We start from the raw sequence: 20838 nt of genomic DNA on the forward strand, positions 1-20838 counted from the left end.
CAACCCCATGAACTATAGCCCACCAGGATCCTCTGTCCATGGAATTTTCCAGGCAAGAATATTGGAGTAGGTTGCCATTCTGTTTTCCAGGGGATCTTTCCGACCCACAGACTTAACCTGGGTCATCTGCATTGCAGACAGATTCTTTACCAGCTGAGCTACCAGGGAAGGGCTACATAAAATAGGTGATATAGTATAAGATTCAGTGCCACATAATAATATATATAACATAATGAAATAACTATCACTATCTGGGAAATGTAGGACTTTTGAAAGGAAAAGTAAAAGTGTAGTTGCTCAGTCATGTCCAACTCTTTGCAACCCCATGGACTGTAGCCCACTAGGCTCCACTGTCTGTGGAATTTTCCCAGCAAGAATATTGGAGTAAGTTGCCATTTCCTTCTCCAAGAGATCTTGCTGACCCAGGGATCAAACTCACATCTCCTGCATCTCCTGCATTGGCAGGACGATTGGATTGCTTACCACTGAGCTACTTGGGAAGCCCTAGATATCCACATACAAAAGAATAAAGATGGATCCCTACTACTCACTATACACAAAAGTTACCCAAAATCAAAACTATAAAACTCTTAGAAGAAAACAAAGGAATAAATCTTTGAGACCTTGAATTAGGTAATGGATAACAACACAAAAAGCTCAAGTGGCAATAGAAAGAAACAGATAAACTCGATTTCATCAAAATTAAAAACTTCATACTTCAAAGCACACCATCAAGAAAATGAAAAGACAAGCCACCGAACAGGAGAAAATATCTGCAAATCATATCTCTATAAGAGACTTGTGTTCACAATACATACGGAACTCATGTAACACAACAAATAACCCAGTTAAAAAATGGGTAAATTATTTGAATAGACATTTCATGATATATATACACAAATGGCAAATACGCATGAAAAGATACTCAACAGCTTAGTCATCAGGGAAATGCAAATCAAAACCACAATGAGATACCACTTCATACCCACTAGGATGCCTAAAATAAAAAGACAGACAATAACAAGTGTCGGTTAAGATGTAGAGAAATTGGAATCCTCATACACTGATGGCAGGATTATAAAATGCTGCAGCCACTTGGAAAACAATTTGCCTGTTCCTCAAAAAGTTAAACACAGAGTTATCATATACTTCCATATAACTCCATAGACCATCAATTCCACTCCTAGGTACATACTCAAGAGAACTGGAAGTATAGATTCACCAGTAAACTTGTATGTAAACATTTATAGTAGTGCTATTCTATTCATAACAGTAAAAAAAGTAGGAACAATATAAACGTCCATCAACACAAAATGTGGCATACCCATACAATACATTTAACAATAAAAAAAAATGAAGTAATGACATGTACTTGGATATACATGGATAAACCTTGATAACATGTTAAGTGAAAGAAGACAGTCATGAAAGATTACATATTGGATGAATCCATTTATATGAGATGTCCTAACTAAGAAAATACAGAAACAGAAAATAGATTAGAGGCTGACAGATGCAGGGAATAAGAGAAGGGAGGGAAGGAACTGCTAATATTTTTAAAGGAGTACTCTTGAGAGGTGAGGAAAGTGTTCTAAAAAGAGTTGTGATGGTTCACAACTCTATGAAATATACTAAAAACCACTGAATTGTACACTTTTAAAAATTTTATGTTATATAAATTTTATCAATAAAGGTGTCGTAAAAACAAAACAAATTTCAAGGTGTGAATTAGAGGGAAGGAATTGTGCTTACAGCACAGAGGTAGTTCTGCTCCTAATAATTACAAAGAAGGAAAGGGAAAAAAAAAGGACTGTCTTAAGGCATAGTCACCACTAAGAACATTAAAAAAATTTTTTCCAGATGATCACAATTACAACAAGCTCGCAAAGCAAAAAGTATTATAGTTATTTTGTTCTTTAGAATTCAACAGAATGCTATAATTGCATTTAAAAAACAAAAGTTACATTACGATGATTAGAGCAATCTAAAATTTGAGGAAAAGATAAAGATCATTTAAATATACAACACTTTTTAAGGTTTACTGAAAGAATTAAAGAGTCATACTACTCTGGATATGCCAATATTCTAACTTTGCTTAATGAAATTAACTGAAGAAAAAAATTTCAAGACAAGTATTCTACAAGGATAACAATTAAGTAGCTCATACAGAGCTTCTAAAAGGAAACAAAATTAAACACTCAAATCTTTCAAAATTAGTCAGTTCATTAATGCAAACCAGAAACACTACAGAATTCAGATGTTGCACCATTCTAAGAAGTAACAACACTATTACCTAAAAAATGGAAAGTTAAGAATAAGAACTATGCCACTCTCTCTCCTCATCTTCCGGCTGGGGGGCGGGGATTAAGAACTAAAGTTATGGTTTTGTGTACATGTCACGTTTTTATCTTAGTCTGAGGCCTGATTTGGAATAATGTGGTCACCTATTTGTCAAACTGTGGCATACTCATTTTACTTATTACTCAAAATGACAACAAACTAAACTTCTTTGTAATGATCAGAAAGTGCCATTCATTGAATACTGAATGTATTTAAGGTATAATTTTAAAACCTTCACACACTCCATATCAATTCATTTAATCCTTATATCAATCAGACGGCTAGGAATTACTATCCATTTCACAGCAGGAAACAGGAACCATTTACACCTCAGTCTGGCCAGGCAAGCTACTGAGAAATGTCATCAACCCCTCCCAAGGAAAAGATCAAAACCAATTTTTAAATTTCATTACAGGTTAAAGGAAAAAATACAAAATGCACTAATTGGCATATTTTCTTTGACTGTCAAATGGATGTGAAAATGTATTGATAACATGTAGGCTCATCTCTAGGTGATAAAGTTGTGAAGTAACACTCCGCTACTACAAAAACTCATCCTTAAGTGACAGCATTCAAGACTATGGATAATCGGTTTATTTTCCTTTTAATTCTTATCCAAATTCCTTCCGAAAACAGAGAAAACCAGACATATCAAAAGAAAAAGTAGTTTTCAAAATACTCTATAGAAGAACAGAAAAGTAAAACCAACAAATACTTACTTCCCCCTCCATGAATGTTTTGTTGTGTAGAAACATGCTAAATCCTTATTTTCCTTAATAATGTTCATTTTGTGCTGAATCCTGAAAGATAAAAATATGGGTAAATTTTGTAATAGTGCTAACCTTAAGAATTTTTCCTGAATCTCCCACACCATATTTTCATAGACTGCCATATGGTACTGATTTTAAGACAGCCACTTTTTCTACAAGACCATAAGGATGGTCTGTTCACCTCTCTATCAGAGAGCCTTTAGCACACTATATTGTCACAGCTCTTTTCCACTATGCTCAGTTTGAGGACAACAATTGCCCTCGTATCAACATCCCAAGAATAGAGAATCTAGTAAAAAGTGTTAAAGTAAATGAATCTTTAAATCTCACACTGCCAAACAATATTTTAACACATGACTGTCAAGTGTCAAACCAATTCTAAAAGGTTTTTGTCTAGCTGCTAAGTGCTGGCCATCTTGCTGTTACTGTCACTTTAAAGGGAACTTACTATAAATAAGGTTTAACTTGAACAATATTCTCATTATAAAAGTAATTTAGTAAAAGTTAAAATGTTAGTCACTCAGTCATGTCCAGCTCTTTCAGAACCCATGGACTTGCAGCCCACCAGACTCCTCTGCCCATGGAATTCTCCAGGCAAGAATACTGGAGTGGGTTGCCATTCCCTTCTCCAGGGGATCTTCCCAACCCAGGGAGTGAACCTAGATCTCCTGCATTGCAGGCAGATTCTTGACTGTCTGAGCCACAAGGAAGCCCAAAAGTAATTTAAGTACATAGTAAAAACATTTTTAATGTTCATAAAGTAACTCATCTTTCATCCTAGCATCCAAAGATACTAACTTTCCTTCTTCCAGCTAGGAAAAAAAATGTCTTTTTAAACAAAATTGAGGCTGTCATTTATACCACTTAGCTTGTTTTCACAGAATATTAACCTTTTTCCAAGGAATTAAACATTCTTTGAGAAAAAGATTTTTAAGTCACAAGAACAATGTTACTCAAAGTGTACCTGTAAACATCAAGTGCAGAAATTAAGTGTTCAGAAATGCTTGTTACAGTTTGGTTAGTGAACTCTCTGATTAAACAGGATATAGAACAGTTGAGGATTGCCGACTTGTATGATAAATCACACATGGTATGAGCTTCCTAACAGCCACAGGAAGAGGGACAATGCTATGTGCAATATTTCAAGATTAGTTTGTTGACTGTAACCCTGAAGTGTATAAAATCCAGAATCCATTTAGCTCACGAAAAAATTTCAGTTTATCTAACTTTACACAACTAATTGTACAAACTGGCTACTAATGAAAGACTAATGATAAATTCTGAAAATATTACATCATTTGCTTCATACTGAATATGATCATTTTACTTCTTTTGTCACTTGGGTACTACTTCCTATCCTTAATAATTAGAAATACACTCTAAAAAATATTGTAGAATACATAAAGTGTCAATAATGCAAACTGAATGGTTATAATTATGGCTTACTTAGCTTTCTAAACATCTTTATACATCTAAACTTTTTTAATCAACAAGTATTCTTTTCATAAATAGAATAAAACTATTTTTCATTCAAAAACATTTTTATCACAGCTTTTTGAGACAATTCACACACCTTAAAATTCACCTCTTTAGAAGTATACAATTCAGAGTTTTGGTATGTTCACAGAGTTCTACAATGAATACACTATTTTTATCATTCCAACAAGAAACCCTGCTGGCAGCCACTCCCCAGTCCCCCTCACACCCACTACCTGGCAACCATCTACTTTCTGTCACTATGGACCTATTATGGAATCCCATACAAACAGAATCATAAAATGTGTTGTCTTTGTGACTGGCTTCTTTCACTTAGCATAACAAGCGAAACATTTTCAGTTTATCCATATTGTGGCATGCATCCGTTTCCTATTGTATAGAAACACCACATTTTGTATAACCATTCATCAGCTGATGGACATGTGTGTTGTTTCCATGCATGCATGCTAAGTCGCTGCTAACAGGTACTTCCAAATAAGGTTTTGTCAAACCTGGAAAAACATCAATTCATGCTCTGAGGAATAATAAGAGAACCACAAGGAACAGCAAATTTAGAGAAACCTTTATTGTCACCAGAGAGAAATTTCTCTTAACAGTCAATGACATCTTCCTACTAGTATGTATAGACAGCTAAATATAGGCCTGTCAGCTGGTGTGCTGTTCTGTTTTTTTCTAGATCGTGTATCTGAAATGACACAGGCAGCCAACCAAGAATTATTAAACCAGCAAACATTATTCCTGCCTTCTGAGTCATCTGTAGTAAATGATATTGCTGGAAAGAAACTTAGAGAAGATCTCTGAAAATGTGCCAAACAAGTAAAAAATTATAGGTCTACAGAGGTATATTCCCCTCATATACAGTAATTGAAGATTGGGGAAAAAAAGAAAAAACGGAGGACAGAAAAGGTAAATGGCTGACATTGAAGAGTGGAGTTTGGATTCAGAGTTCACAATTTAAGATGGGAATGACTGACTGAACTCGGGCCTCTCTAGGAGAAACTGACAAGAAAGAAAATGCGTTTGAGTGAAGACTGGCTGATATCATCAAGGGACTGTAAAAGGAAAGTGAGAGAAAAATATAAAATTTTAAAATGACAATCACAAAGAACTTAGGACATGATCTAATAAATCTGTAGGGAGTCTGGGGGGAAATAATCTAGTAACAACAAAAACAACAAAGCATACTGAAGAATCAAAAAAATAAACCTAAAGAATGATCTCATCACTGATTTGGGGGAACAAGTAACTCAAACGAATCTTTTAGGAGGGGAATTAAGAAAGCTTATCTACAACTTTTTGGAGACTTATGAATTCAGGGGTGATAAAAGCACTAGATGCCTGAAAGTTCCTAGGTTAGGATAGATAAAGGGACAAAGGAAGAGCAGATACAACACATTAATATAAAATTAATATAAAACTGAAGACACATAAATGGTACACAGGTATATGAAAAGATGTTCTATGTCATTATCAGGGAGATGCAACTCAAACTCAAAACTACAAGAAGATACTGCCTCACACCTGTTAGGATGGCTATTATCAAAAAAAAAATAAATAAAGTTCTGGCAAGCATGTAAAGAAACTTGATCCTTTGTACATTGTTGATGAGAGTGTACAGTGTTGATGATGGAAAACAGTACGAAGTTGCTCAAAAAATTAAAAAATAGAATTATTAGGGAATTCCATGGTTGCCTAGTGGTTAGGAAGTGAAGTGAAGTCGCTCAGTCGTGTCCGACGCTTAGCGACCCCATGGACTGCAGCCTACCAGGCTCCTCTGTCCATGGGATTTTCCAGGCAAGAGTACTGGAGTGGGGTGCCATTGCCTTCTCCATAGGGTATATAATGTTTTCACAAAAACTGGTCCAGGTCCTCGGCTAAGAGGAGACTCTGCCTTGGGCCCGCCGGTGCAATAAACTGCACTCCACCATCTGCATTGTCCTTCTGAGTGAGTTTGTTTCCCAGAAGGCGAGCTACAACACTAAGAGATGACACAACCATATTCACTGCAGTATTATTTATAAAACTGAAGATGTCTAAACACCCTAAAGGCCCACCAACAGATGAAGAAAATGGATTAAGAAAATGTGGTATACACAATATTATTCAGTCTTAAAAAAGAAGGATATCCTACAGTCTTCAATAATATCAGTTGAACTTAAAAACATTATGCTAAGTGAAATAAGCCAGTCACAGAAGGACTAATGCCACTTACATGAATTATCTACAACAGTTCAACTCAGAGAAGAAGGTAGAATGGTAGTCGCCAGTGACTGGGCTGGAGGGAAAATGGGGAGTTGCTAATTAATGGGTACAAAGTTTCAGTTATGCAAGATGAGTAAGTTCTAGAGTCTGTTGTATAGCACTGTGCCTAAATAGTGAACAATAATGTATACTTAAAATCTGTTAAGAGGGGAGATCTTATGTTAAGTGTTTTTACCTCCCCAAAATTAAATTTTAAAAATTCAAAAAGTAAACCACTACCTTGGCTTGTCAGAAAAAATACTGTATTCCTGATACAGATTACAATGCTAACAAAAAAATATAATGTAGAGTTAAAGGCTTCTCTGGACATCAGGAGACGTGTCCGAGGCCAAAATCAGCACACCCAACAATTTATGTCTCATGTTTTAGGAAGCAACAAGTGATACTGCTATTCTGCATCCAATCCTGAACAACAGTCCAAAAAAGGCGAAGGCTAGTAAAACGGAAGTATGCTTTACAGGAGAAAACCACTCCTCAATCTGAAAAGCTCACCTTCAGTCATGTTATATTTAGATAAGGATACACTGGAGAGATGAGGAAGGGAAGAAATACTTACCTAAGTAGCCAAGTCAACCCCAGAAATGACAGGTTAATTCAAAGCTCTTATTAGTGCCTACACACCTGAATTAAGATAATGCTTTTCTATTTTAAACCCTGAAATTGGAGAGGGGAGGTGCCCCTGATCAAAAAATGTATGACATGCCTTGAAATTATGCAACAAGTAGGTTTTATTAGGGCTTCCCAGATGGCCTAGTGGTAAAGAACCCACTTGCCAATGTAGGAGACATTAGAGATGTGGGTTCAATCCCTGGGTCGGGAAGATCCCCTGGAGGAGGGCATGGCAACCCACTCCAGTAGTCTTGCCTGGAGAATCCCATGGACAGAGGAGCCTGGCAGACCACAGTCCACGGGGTCGCAAAGAGTCAGACAAGACTGAAGCGACTAAGCACCCAGCACAGGTTTTACTAAGTACTTATCATGTGTTAACGATGACACATAGCATTTACAACCTCCTTACTATCTCACTGTCTCCATAACAACTAAGATACAGGTATGATGATCCTCATTTTATTGACAAGAAAACTGAGAATTAGAAAAATGAAATCACTTCTCTAATGTAACAACTATTAAATGGCTGGGCCAAGCTTTTGAACTCAAACTGTTTAACCCCACACTTAAACTAAACTATAATAGTATTACCTTCCCTCAGATTTAGAAAATCAATGGGGAACTCCCTGGTGGTCCAGGGTTAGGACTTCCTGCTTACACTGCAGGGGGCCATCCCACATGCGATGCAGCTAAAAACAAACAAAATTCTCTTTTAAATTTAGAAAATAAATTTATTCTGACCATATAATTACAGACTTATTGACAGCACATTCCTAAATTAATTTTGAACTAATTCCAATTATTATCTTCATTTGGAAATATGATTAAGCACCTGCTGCATGGACGGAGGAGCGTGGTGGGCTGCAGTCCACGGGTCGCTGAGTCAGACACGACTGAGCAACTTCACTTTCACTTTTCACTTTCATGCCTTGGAGAAGGAAATGGCAACCCACTCCAGTGTTCTTGCCTGGAGAATCCCAGGGACGGGGGAGCCTGGTGGGCTGCCGTCTATGGGGTCGCACAAAGTCAGACACGACTGAAGCGACTTAGCAGCAGCAGCAGCAAACAACTTTGAAACTCACAATTTTAAGCAGTGAAACAAATTACCATAATCAACACAAGGCAAAAGAAATACAACAAAGAGGATGTCTCCAGGGTTGAAATACTCTACCATGTAGAGATAAATATTTTAAATATTTCCATCCATAGATAAGCTTGGGCTTCCCAGGTGGCACAGCAGTGATGAATGCCTGCCAAGGCAGGAAATGTGGGATCCATCCTGGGTCAGTAAGATCCCCTGAGCAGGAAATGGCAACCCACTCTAGTATTCTTGCCTGAAAAATTCCACGGACAGAGAAGTCTGGTAGGCTACAGTCCATGGAGGCACAAAAAGTCAAACACAACTGAGCAGGCATCCATTATAGATAAGCTTAATTTAAAAAAAAAAAAGTGTTCAAAACAAATACATGACTACAGAAATTTGCTACCAAATGGAGAAAAGAGTCTCTTCAATAAGTAGTGATGGGAAAACTGGACAGCTACGTGTAAAAGAATGAAACTCAAATACTTCCTAAACACCACACACAAAGATAAAGTCAAAATGGATTACAGACTTGTATGTGAGACCAGAAACTATAAAATCCTTAAAGCAAAACATAGGCATTACACTCTTTGACATAAATCACAGCAAGATCCTCTATGATCCAATCTCTAGAGTAATGGAAATAAAACCAAAAATAAACAAGCAGGACCTAATAAAACTTAAAAGCTTTTGCACAGCAAAGGAAACTATAAACAAAGTCAAAAGACAACTCTCAGGATGGGAGAAAATAAAAGCAACTGAAACAACTGACAAAGGATTAATCTGCAAAATATACAAGCAGCTCATGCAGCTCAATACCAGAATAACAAACAATCCAATCAAAAAGTGAGCAAAGAAGTAAGAAAAAATGGGCAGAAGACTTAAACAGTCACTTCTCCAAAGAAGGCATACAGATGGCTAATAAACTCATGAAAAGATGCTCAACATCACTCAGTATTAAGAAAAATGCAAATCAAAACTACAATGAGCTATCACCTCACACCAGTCAGAATGGCCATCATCAAAAAGTCTACAAACAATAAATGCTGGAAAGGGTATGGAGAAAAGGGAACCCTCTTGCACTGTTGATAGGAATATAAATAGATACAGCCACTATGGTAAACAGTATGAAGACTCCTCAAAAAACAGAGAATAAAACTACCATATGACCCAGCAATCCCACTACTGGGCATGCAAGCATGCTCAGTCACTAACTCATGTCTGACTCTCTGCAACCTCATGGATTGTAACCTGCCAGGCTCCTCTGTCTGTAGGATTCTGCAGGCAAGAATACTGAGTGAGTTGCCACTTCCTTCTCCCAACTATTGGGCATACACCTGAAAAAACTATAATTGAAAAAGATACATGTACCCCAATATACATTGCAGCACTATTTACAAAAGCTAGAACATGGAAGCAATCTAGAGGTCCATCGACAGATGAATGGGTAAAAGAGTTGTGGTACATACATATAAAGGAGTATTAGCCATAAAAAGGAACACATTTGAGTCAGTTCTAATGAGGTGGATGAACCCACAACCTATTACACAGAGTGAAGTAAGTCAGGAAGAGAAAGACAAATATCCTGTATTAATGCATATATATGGAATCTAGAAAGATAGTACTGATAAACCTATTTGCAGGGCAGCAAGAGACACAGACATAAAGAACAGACCTGCGGACATAGTGGGGGAAGGAGAGGGTGAGACAAATTGAAAGAGTATCATCTTGCCCAGAGAATCCCAAGGATGGAGGAGCCTGGTGGGCTGCCGTCTATGGGGTCGCACAGAGTTGGACACGACTAAAGCGCCTTAGCAGCAGCATGGAAACATGTACATTACCATGTATAAAACAAATAACCAGTGGGAATTTGTTGTATGATGCAGGGAGCTCAAATTGATGCTCTGTGACAACCTAGACGGGTGGAATGGTAAGGGAGGTGGGAGGGAGGTTCAAGAGGGAGGGGACATGTGTATACCTATAGCTGATTCATGTTAAATGTATGGCAGAAACCAACACAATATTGTAAAGCATTATTCTCCTTTAATCAGATCAGATCAGATCAGATGAGTCGCTCAGTCACGTCTGACTCTGTGACCCCATAAATCACAGCACGCCAGGTCTCCCGGTCCATCGCCAACTCCAGGAGTTCACTCAGACTCATGTCCATCGAGTCAGTGATGCCATCCAGCCATCTCATCCTCTGTCGTCCCCTTCTCCTCCTGCCCCCAATCCCTCCCAGCATCAGAGTCTTTTCCAATGAGTCAGCTCTTCACATGAGGTGGCCAAAGTACTGGAGTTTCAGCTTTAGCATCATTCCTTCCAAAGAAATCCCAGGGCTGATCTCCTTCAGAATGGACTGGTTGGATCTCCTTGCAGTCCAAGGGACTCTCAAGAGTCTTCTCCAACACCACAGTTCGAAAGCATCAATTCTTCGGCGCTCAGCCTTCTTCACAGTCCAACTTTCACATCCATACATGACCACAGGAAAAACCATAGCCTTGACTAGACGAACCTTTGTTGGCAAAATAATGTCTCTGCTTTTGAATATGCTATGTAGGTTGGTCATAACTTTCCTTCCAAGGAGTAAGCATCTTTTAATTAAAAAAAAAAAAAAAGGGAAATATGCTACCAATCAGTGATTTCAGGATCTTTATAAGTTCAACAGAAAAATACTAGCCTAACAATGAATTTTTAAAACAACCAGATTAATGAGATCTGAGTTGGGACCTAATTCCCAACAGTGTACTATTAACCTTTTTAATTTCAAGTAAATCTATTTTATACACTCAAAACCTCAATCATTTGTAATAAAGTCATTTCATCTAATAAAGACAACGAGTGTGGAAACCGCATTAACACTTTCAGACCCTGAGAGTATTTCTAAAGGAGCAGGTATTAATATCTAACAAACCATGCTCCACTAGAGAAAGGAATGGTAAAACACTTCAGTACTCTTGCTTTGAGAACCCCATGAACAGTACGAAAAGACAAAGACATATGACACTGAAAGATGAACTCCCCAGGTCGGTAGGTGCCCAATATGCTACTGAATATGAGCAGAGAAAATAACTCCAGAAGGAAAGCTGCTAATCGCTTCAGTCGTGTCTGACTCTGTGCAGCCCCATAGACGGCAGCCCACCAGGCTCCCCCATCCCTGGGATTCTCCAGGCAAGAACACTGGAGTGGGTTGCCATTTCCTTCTCGAATGCAGGAAAGTGAAAAGTGAAAGTGAAGTCACTCAGTCTTGTCTGACTTTTAGCGACCCCGTGGACTACAGCCTACCAGGCTACTCCGTCCATGGGATTTTCCAGGCAAGAGTACTGGAGTGGGTTGCCATTGCCTTCTCTGCTCCAGAAGGAAAGAGGCTAAGCCAAAGCCAAAACAACGCTCAGCTGTGGCTGTGCCTGGTGGTGAAAGTAAAGTCCCATGCTGTAAAGAACAAAACAGCAAGAAACTTGGAATGTCAGGTACATGAATAAAGGTAAATTGTGAAAGTGAAAGTCGCTCAGTCATGTCCAACTCTTTGCAACCCTGTGGACTATACAGTCCATGGAATTCTCCAGGCCAGAATACTGGAATGGGTAGCCTTTCCCTTCTCCAGGGGATCTTCCCAACCCAGGGACTGAACCCAGGTCTCCCGCACTGCAGGCGGATTCTTTACCAGCTGAGCCACAAGGGAAGCTGGAAATGGTCAAACAGGAGATGGCAAGAGTGAACCTTGACATTTTAGGAATCAGTGAACTAAAATGTACCAGAATAAGTGAATTTAATTCAGATGACCATTATATCTACTACTGTAGGCAAGAATTCCTCAGAAGAAATGGGAGTAGCCCTCATAGTCAACAAGAGAGTCCAAAATGCAGTACTTGGGTGCAATCCCAAAAACAACAAAATGACCTCTGTTCAAGGATAACCATTCAATATGACCATAATCCAAGTCTATGCCCCAACTACTACTTCTAAAGAAGCTGATGCTGAATGGTTCTATGAAGACCTCCAAGACCTTCTAGAACCAAAAAAAGATGTCCTTTCATCATAAGGGACTGGAATGCAAAAGTAGGAAGTCAAGAGATACCTGGAGTAAGAGGCAAGTTTGGCCTTGGAGTACAAAATGAAGCAGACAAAGGGTAACAGTTTTTCCAAGAGAACTCACTGGTCATAGAAAACACCCTTTTTCAAGAATACAACGAAAAGAATAATATCTACCCAAACAGGAAAAGGAGCACGTCAAGGCTGTATATTGTCACCCTGCTTATTTAACTTATATGCACAGTACATCATGAGAAATGCTGAGCTGGAAGAAGCACAAGCTGGAATCAAGATTGCTGGGAGAAATATCAATAATCTCAGATATGCAGATGACACCACCCTTATGGCAGAAAGTGAAGAGGAACTCAAAAGCCTCTTGATGGAAGTGAAAGAGGAGAGTGAAAAAGTTGGCTTATAGCTCAATATTCAGAAAACGAAGATCATGGCATCCGGTCCCATCACTTCAGGGGAAATAGATGGGGAAACAGTGGAAACAGTGTCAGACTTTATTGTTTTGGGCTCCAAAATCACTGCAGATGGTGACTGCAGCCATGAGATTAAAAAACGCTTACTCCTTCAAAGAAAAGTTACGACCAACCTAGATAGCATATTGAAAAGCAGAGACATTGCTTTGCCAACAAAGGTCCATCTAGTCAAGGCCATGGTTTTTCCAGTGGTCGTATATGGAAGTGAGAGTTGGACTGCGAAGAAAGCTGAGTGCCAAAGAATAGATGCTTTTAAACTGTGATGTTGGAGTAGACTCTCAAGAGTCCCTTGGACTGCAAGGAGATCCAACCAGTCCATTCTAAAGGAGATCAGCCCTGGGTGTTCTTTGGAAGGAATGATGCTAAAGCTGAAACTCCAGTACTTTGGCCACCTCATGAGAAGAGTTGACTCACTGGAAAAGACTCTTGATGCTGGGAGGGATTGGGGGCAGGAGGAAAAAGGGACGACAGAGATGAGATGGCTGGATGGCATTACCAACTCGATGGACTGAGTCTGAGTGAACTCCGGGAGTTGGTGATGGACAAGGAGGCCTGGCGTGCTGTGATTCATGGGGTCGCAAAGAGTCAGACACAACTGAGCGCTGAACTGACTGAAAGAAATAGACCTATCTATAGAAAACTATAAAACACTGATGAAACAAATTAAAGATGACACAAACAGATGGAGAAATATACCATGTTCATGGATCGGAGGAATCAGTATAGTGAAAATGAGTATACTACTACCCAAAGCAATCTATAGATTCAATACAATCCCTATCAAGCTACCAAAGGTATTTTTCAGAGAACTAGAACAAATAATTTCACAATTTGTATATGGAAATACAAAAAACCTCGAATAGCCAAAGCAATCTTGAGAAAGAAGAATGGAACTGGAGGAATCAGCCTGCCTGACTTCAGGCTATACTACAAAGCTACAGTCATCAAGACAGTATGGTCCTAGCACAAAGACAGAAATATAGATCAATGGAACAAAATAGAAAGCCAAGAGATAAATCCATGCACCTATGGATACCTTATCTTTGACAAAGGAGGCAAAAATATACAGTGGAGAAAAGACAATCTCTTTAACAAGTGGTTCTGGGAAAACTGGTCAACAATTGTAATACAATGAAACTAGATCACTTTCTAACACCGTATACAAAAATAAACTCAAAATGGATTAAAGATCTAAACCTAAGACCAGAAACTGTAAAACTCCTAGAGGAAAACATAGGCAAAACACTCTCCGACATAAATCACAGCAGGATCCTCTATGATCCATCTCCCAGAGTAACAGAAATAAAAGCAGAAATAAACACATGGGACCTAATTAAACTTAAAAGCTTTTACACAACGAAGGAAACTTTAAGCAAGGTGAAAAACCAGCTGTCAGAATGGGAGAAAATAATAGCAAGCAAAGCAAATGACAAAGAATTAATCTCAAAAATATACAAGCAGCTTATGCAGCCCAATTCCAGAAAAATAAACAACCCAGTCAAAAAATGGGCAAAAGAACTAAACAGACATTTCTCCAAAGAAGACATGCAGATGGCTAACAAACACATGAAAAGATGCTCAACATCACTCATTATCCGAGAAATGTAAATCAAAACCACAATGAGGTACCATCTCATGCCAGTCAGAAAGGCTGCTATCAAAAAGTCTACAAACAATAAATGCTGGAGAGGGTGTGGAGAAAAGGGAACCCTCTTACACTATTGGTGGGAATGCAAACTAATACAGCCACTATGGAGAACAGTGTGGAGATTCCTTAAAAAACTGGAAATAGAACTGCCATACAACCCAGCAATCCCACTACTGGGCATACACACCAAGGCAACCACAATTGAAAGAGACACATGTACCCCAATGTTCATCGCAGCACTGTTTACAATAGCCAGGACATGGAAGCAACCTAGATGTCCATCGGCAGACGGATGGATAAGAAATCTGTGATGCATATACACAATGGACTATTACTCAGCCATTAAAAAGAATGCATTCGAATCACTCCTACTGAGGTGGATGAAACTTGACCCTATTATACAGAGTGAAGTAAGTCAGAAAGAAAAACAGCAATACAGTATACTAATGCATAAATATGGAATTTAGAAAGATGATGATGATGATGACCCTATGTGTGAGGCAGCAAAAGAGATACAGATGAAAAGAAGAGTCTTTTGGACGCTGTGGGAGAAGGCAAGGGTGGGATGATTTGAGAGAATAGCATTGAAACATGTATATTATCATATGTGAAACAGATTGCCAGTCCAGGTTCGATGCATGAGACAGGGTGCTCAGGGATGGTGCACCGAGATGACCCTGAGGGATGGGATGGAGAGGGCTCAGGATGGGGAACACATGTACACCCATGGCTGATTCACATCAATGTATGCCAAAAAACACTACAATACTGTAAAGTAATTAGCCTCCAATTAAAATAAATTAATAAAAGAAAACAAGAGACAACTCTACACATGGACATCACCAGATGGTCAATATCAAATTCAGACTGACTATATTCTCTGCAGATGTAGATGTTGAGAGATCTATACAGTCAGCAAAAACAACACCGGGAGCTGACTGTGGCTCAGATCATGAACTCCTTATTGCCAAATTCAAACTTATATTCAAGAAAGTTGGGAAAACCACTAGGCCATTCAGGTATGACCTAAATCAAATCCCTTATGATTATACAGTGGAAGTGAGAAATGGATTCAAGGGATTAGATCAAATAGACAGAATGCCTGAAGAACTATGGACAGAAATTCATAACACTGTATAGGAAGTGGTGATCAAAACCATCCCCAAGAAAAAGAAATTCAAAAAGGCAAAATGGTTGTCTGAGGAGGGCTTACAAATAGCTGAGAAAAGAAGAGAAGCAAAAGGCAAAGGAGAAAAGGAAAGATACGCCCATCTAAATGCAGAGTCCCAAAGAATAGCACGGAGAAGGCACTGGTACCCCATTCTAATACTCTTGCCTGGAAAATCCCATGGACGGAGCAGTCTAGTAGGCTGCAGTCCATGGGGTCCCTAAGAGTCGTGTCACTTTCCCTTTTCCCTTTCATGCATTGGAGAAGGAAATGGCAACCCACTCCAGTATTCTTGCCTGGAGAATCCCAGGGACGGAGGAACCTGGTGGGCTGCCGTCTCTGGGGTCGCACAGAGTCGGACATGACTGAAGCGACTTAGCAGCAGCAGCAGCAGCAAAGAATAGCGAGGAGAGATAAGAAAGCCTTCCTCAGTGATCAACACAAAGAAATATAGGAAAACAATAGAAGGTGAAAGACTTAGAGATCTCCTCAAGAAAATCAGGGATGCCAAGGGAATATTTCATGCAAAGATGAGCACAATAAAGGACAGAAACGATATGGATCTAACAAAAGCAGAAGATATGAAAAGGTGACAAGAATACACAGAAGAACTATATAAAAAAGATCTTAATGATTCAGATAACAACAATGGTGTGATCAATCACCTAGAGCCAGACCATTTGAAGGGTGAAGTCAAGTGGGCCTTAGGAAGCAACACTACAAGCAAAGCTAGTGGAGGTGATGGAATTCCAGATGATCTATTTCAAATCCTAAAAGATGATGCTGTTAAAGTGCTTCACTCAATATGCCAGCAAATTTGGAAAACTTAGCAGTGTCCAGAGGACTGGAAAAGGTCAGTTTTCATTCCAATCCCTAAGAAAGGTAGTGCCACAGAATGTTCAAACTACTGCACAACTACACCCATTTCACATGCTAGCAAAGTAATGCTCAAAATTTTCCAATCTAGGCTTCAACAGTATGTGAACTGAGAACTTCCAGATGTTCAAGCTCAATTTAGAAAAGGCTTTAAAGAGAGCAAATTGTCAACATCTGTTGGATCATAGAAAAAGCAAGAGAAATGCAGAAAAACATCTACCTCTGTTTCAATGACTATACTAAAGCTTTTGGGACCACAACAAACTGGAAAATTCTTAGAGATGGGAATACCAGACCACCTTACCTGACTCCTGAGAAACCTTTATGCAGGTCAAGAAGCAACAGTTAGAACCGGAAATGGAACAATGGACTGGTTCCAAATTGGAAAAGGAGTACATCAAGGCTGTATATTGTCACCCTGCTTATTTAACTTGTATGTAAAGTAGCTGATCATGTAAACCGGACTAAATGAAGCACAAGCTAGAATCAAGAGTGCCAGAAATATCAATAACCTCAGATATACAGATGACACCACCCTTACGGCAGAAAGCAAAGAGGAACTAAAGAACCTCTTGATTAAAGTGAAAGAGGAGAGTGAGTGAAAAAGCTGGCTTAAAGCTGAACATTCAAAAAACTAAGATCACGGCATTTGGTTCCATCACTTCATGGCAAATACATAGGCAAACAATGGAAACAGTGAGAGACTTTATTTTCTTGGGCTCCAAAGTCACTGCAGATGGTGACTATAGCCATGAAATTAAAAGATGCTTACTCCTTGGAAGAAAAGCTATGAGAAACTTAGACTGCATCTTAGAAAGCAGAGATATTACTTTGTCAACAAAGGTCCATCTAGTCAGAGCTATAGTTTTTCCAACAGTCATGTATGGATGTGATAGTGAGTGCTGAAGAACTGATGCTTTTGAACTGTGGTGCTGGAGAAGACTCTTGAGAATCCCTTGGACTGCAAGGAGATCCAACCAGTCCATTCTAAAGGAGATCAGTCCTGAATATTAATTGGAAGGACTGATGCTGAAGCTGAAGTTCCAATACTTTGGCCTCCTGATGCAAAGAACTGATTCCTTAGAAAAGACCCTGATGCTGGGAAAGATTGAAGGCAGGAGGAGAAGAGGATGAGATGGTTGGTTGGCATCACTGATTCAATGGACACTGGGAGACGGTGAAAGGCACATGCTGCAGTCCATGGGGTCGGCAAAGAGTCAGACACAACTGAGCTACTGAACAAAACAAAAAGTATTAATAACTGACTAGTGGATGATGGTAATGCACAAATACATGAAAATGCAAAAAAAAAAAAAAAAAAGAATATTCTGTGCTTGACTACACATCACTTAAAGTGAGAGTTGGAATAATTGCAAGAGAACCATTGGAAAATGAGTAATAGCAAGTCTAGGGTTCCTCCAAGTGCAATGGTAGGTGATGATTCTATCTGAGAAGACTCACTTGGAATATCTCCCTGTAGCACAGATATTAGAGTGGCTATCCCACACACTAAACATTAACTAATGATTAGTCCAAGAAGCTAGTATTAGTAAGATATACAATAAAGTTGTTTTAATAATCTATCACCAAGATAAAAGTGGTGAATTTTTAAAATTTAACTATGGTCAAAGACACACTAGTGGTAACCATCATTTATTGGCTGTATGACTTTGAACAAAAGTTTCTTCACTTCTCAGAATCCCAGTTCATCTACAGAGATGACAGTACTTGTCTCAAAGGGCCATGGTGAGGACCAAGTGAGATAATCTGAATAAAGGTGTTAGTGTGATATCTGGCTCAGAACAAGCACTCAAAAATGTAGTTAGTATTTTTGTTAGCAATCATAATAATTACTGCTGAACTTTAAATATACTACCCCAGATACACAACAGTTCTTTTGAATGTTATTACTACAGCTTTCGTTTTCACGATTACTTGTAGGCCAAGCATTTTTTAAGATATTTAGCAGGGAAAGTTATTAAGTTACTTGATCCTTTCTAAGTCTTTTATCTACTAACTTTAGTCCTTGTGTATTATTCAATGTGTATCACAAATATGTGTCACTTAGAATTTCTACCTTCAAACATATATTATGTTAATTTAAACAGTATTCTAAAGCTTTTACCTGCTCATTTAAAAATAACTATACCAATATACCAACAAAGGTCCGTCTAGTCAAGGCTATGGTTTTTCCAGTGGTCATGTATGGATGTGAGAGTTGGACTGTGAAGAAGGTGGAGCACCGAAGAATTGATGCTTTTGAACTGTGGTGTTGGAGAAGACTCTTGAGAGTCCCTTGGACTGCAAGGAGATCCAACCAGTCCACTCTGAAGGAGATCAGCCCTGGGATTTCTTTAAAAGGAATGATGCTAACGCTGAAACTCCAGAACTTTGGCCACCTCATGCGAAGAGTTGACTCACTGGAAAAGACCCTGATGCTGGGAGGGATTGGGGGCAGGAGGAGAAGAGGATGACAGACGATGAGATGGCTGGATGGCATCACTGACTCGATGGACGTGAGTCTCAGTGAACTCTGGGAGTTGGTGATGGACAGGGAGACCTGGCGTGCTGCGATTCATGGGGCTGCAAAGAGTCGGATACGACTGAGCGACTGAACTGAACTGATACCAATATATCATATTTCTTAAAGTAGGTGGAATACATCAGGTTATTATTATTTAATTCCTTGCGGTTTTCCTAAAATGCTTTCAAAAAGAACATAAAAGATAAGCCAAGATAATCATGATAAGATTATTTTAAAAGACATTTAAATTTTAAAAATTAAGTCAACTATAAGCATCAATTTTATTTACATTTAAAATATCTCTCACTTAGGCATTTGAAATTTCAATTATTAGAAATGTACTTTTACCTGAAACCAACCTAATAGTTTTTAATTTATTTTTCATTGAAGAATAACTGCTTTACAGAATTTTGCTCTTTCTGTCAAACCTCAACATGAATCAACCATAGGTATACATATACCCTCTCCCTTCCATCTCCCTCCCCATCCCACCCCTCTAGGTTAATACAGAGTCCCTCTTTGAGTTTCCTGAGCCATACAGCAAATACCCATTGGCTACCTATTTTACATATGGTAATATAAGTTTCCATGTTACTCTTTCCATTCATCTCACCCTCTCCTCCCCTCTTCCATGTCCAGAAGTCTATTCTCTATGTCCCTTTCTCCATTGTTGACCTGTAAATAAATTCTTCAGTACCATTTTTTTCTAGTTTCCGTGCATATGCATTAGAATACGATATTTATCTTTCCCTTCCTGACTTACTTCACTCTGTATAATAGGTTCTAGGTTCATCCACCTCATTAGAACTGACTTCGTTCCTTTTTATGGCTGAGTAATATTCCATTGTGTATATGTACATAACTTCTTTATCCATTCATCTATCAATTGACATCTAGGTTGCTTCAATGTTCTAGCTATTGTAAACAGTGCTGCAGTGAACAATGGGATACACGTGTCTCTTTCAATTTTGGTTTCCTCAGGGTATATGCCTAGAAGTGGGATTGCTGGGTCATATGCTGGTCTTATTCCTAGTTTTTGAGGAAATATCCATACTGTCTTCCATAGTGGCTGTATCAATTTACATTCCCACCAACAGTGCAAGAGTGTGTTCCCTTTTCTCCACACCTTCTCCAGCATTTACTGTTTGTAGACTTTTTGATGACGGCCATTCTGACCAGTATGAGGTGATATCTCATTGTAGTTTCGATTTGCATTTGTCTAATAATGAGCGATATTGAGCATCTTTTCATGTGTTTGTTAGCCATCTGTATGTCTTCCTTGGAGAAATGTTTGTTTAGGTCTTTTCCCACTTTTTGATTGTTTGTTTTTCTGGTATTGAGTTGGATGAGTTGCTTGTATATTTTGGATATTAATCCTTTGCCAGCTGTTTCATTTGCTATTATTTTCTCCCATTCTGAGGGTTGTCTTTTCACCTTGCTTATAGTTTCCTTTGCTGTGCAAAAGCTTTTAAATTTATCAGGTCCCACTTGTTTATTTTTGTTTTTATTTCCAGTACTCTAGAGGTGGGTCATAGATGATCTTCCT

The 20838-nt window shown here is 38.7% G+C and overlaps 1 protein-coding gene across 3 annotated transcripts in view; it reads right to left on the reverse strand.

The window, feature by feature from the left end:
• The window catches only part of DNAJC13 (DnaJ heat shock protein family (Hsp40) member C13), a 162681-nt gene that overhangs the window by 130917 nt on the left and 10926 nt on the right, over nt 1–20838 (reverse strand). For 2 of the 3 annotated variants that reach the window (XR_009737291.1, XM_061421290.1), the window contains exon 2: nt 3060–3140. Coding sequence is in view for 2 of the 3 variants with exons in the window: in XM_061421290.1 (XP_061277274.1) it covers nt 3060–3127 (68 nt within the window). In the remaining variant the exon portion in view is untranslated. Of the gene's footprint in view, nt 1–3059; nt 3141–8069; nt 8168–20838 lie in introns of all 3 variants that reach the window. The other variant, XM_061421295.1, reaches the window with a different exon arrangement.

This window comes from Bos javanicus, chromosome 1, assembly GCF_032452875.1.
Source record: "Bos javanicus breed banteng chromosome 1, ARS-OSU_banteng_1.0, whole genome shotgun sequence".
NCBI classification, from domain to species: Eukaryota; Metazoa; Chordata; class Mammalia; order Artiodactyla; family Bovidae; genus Bos; species Bos javanicus.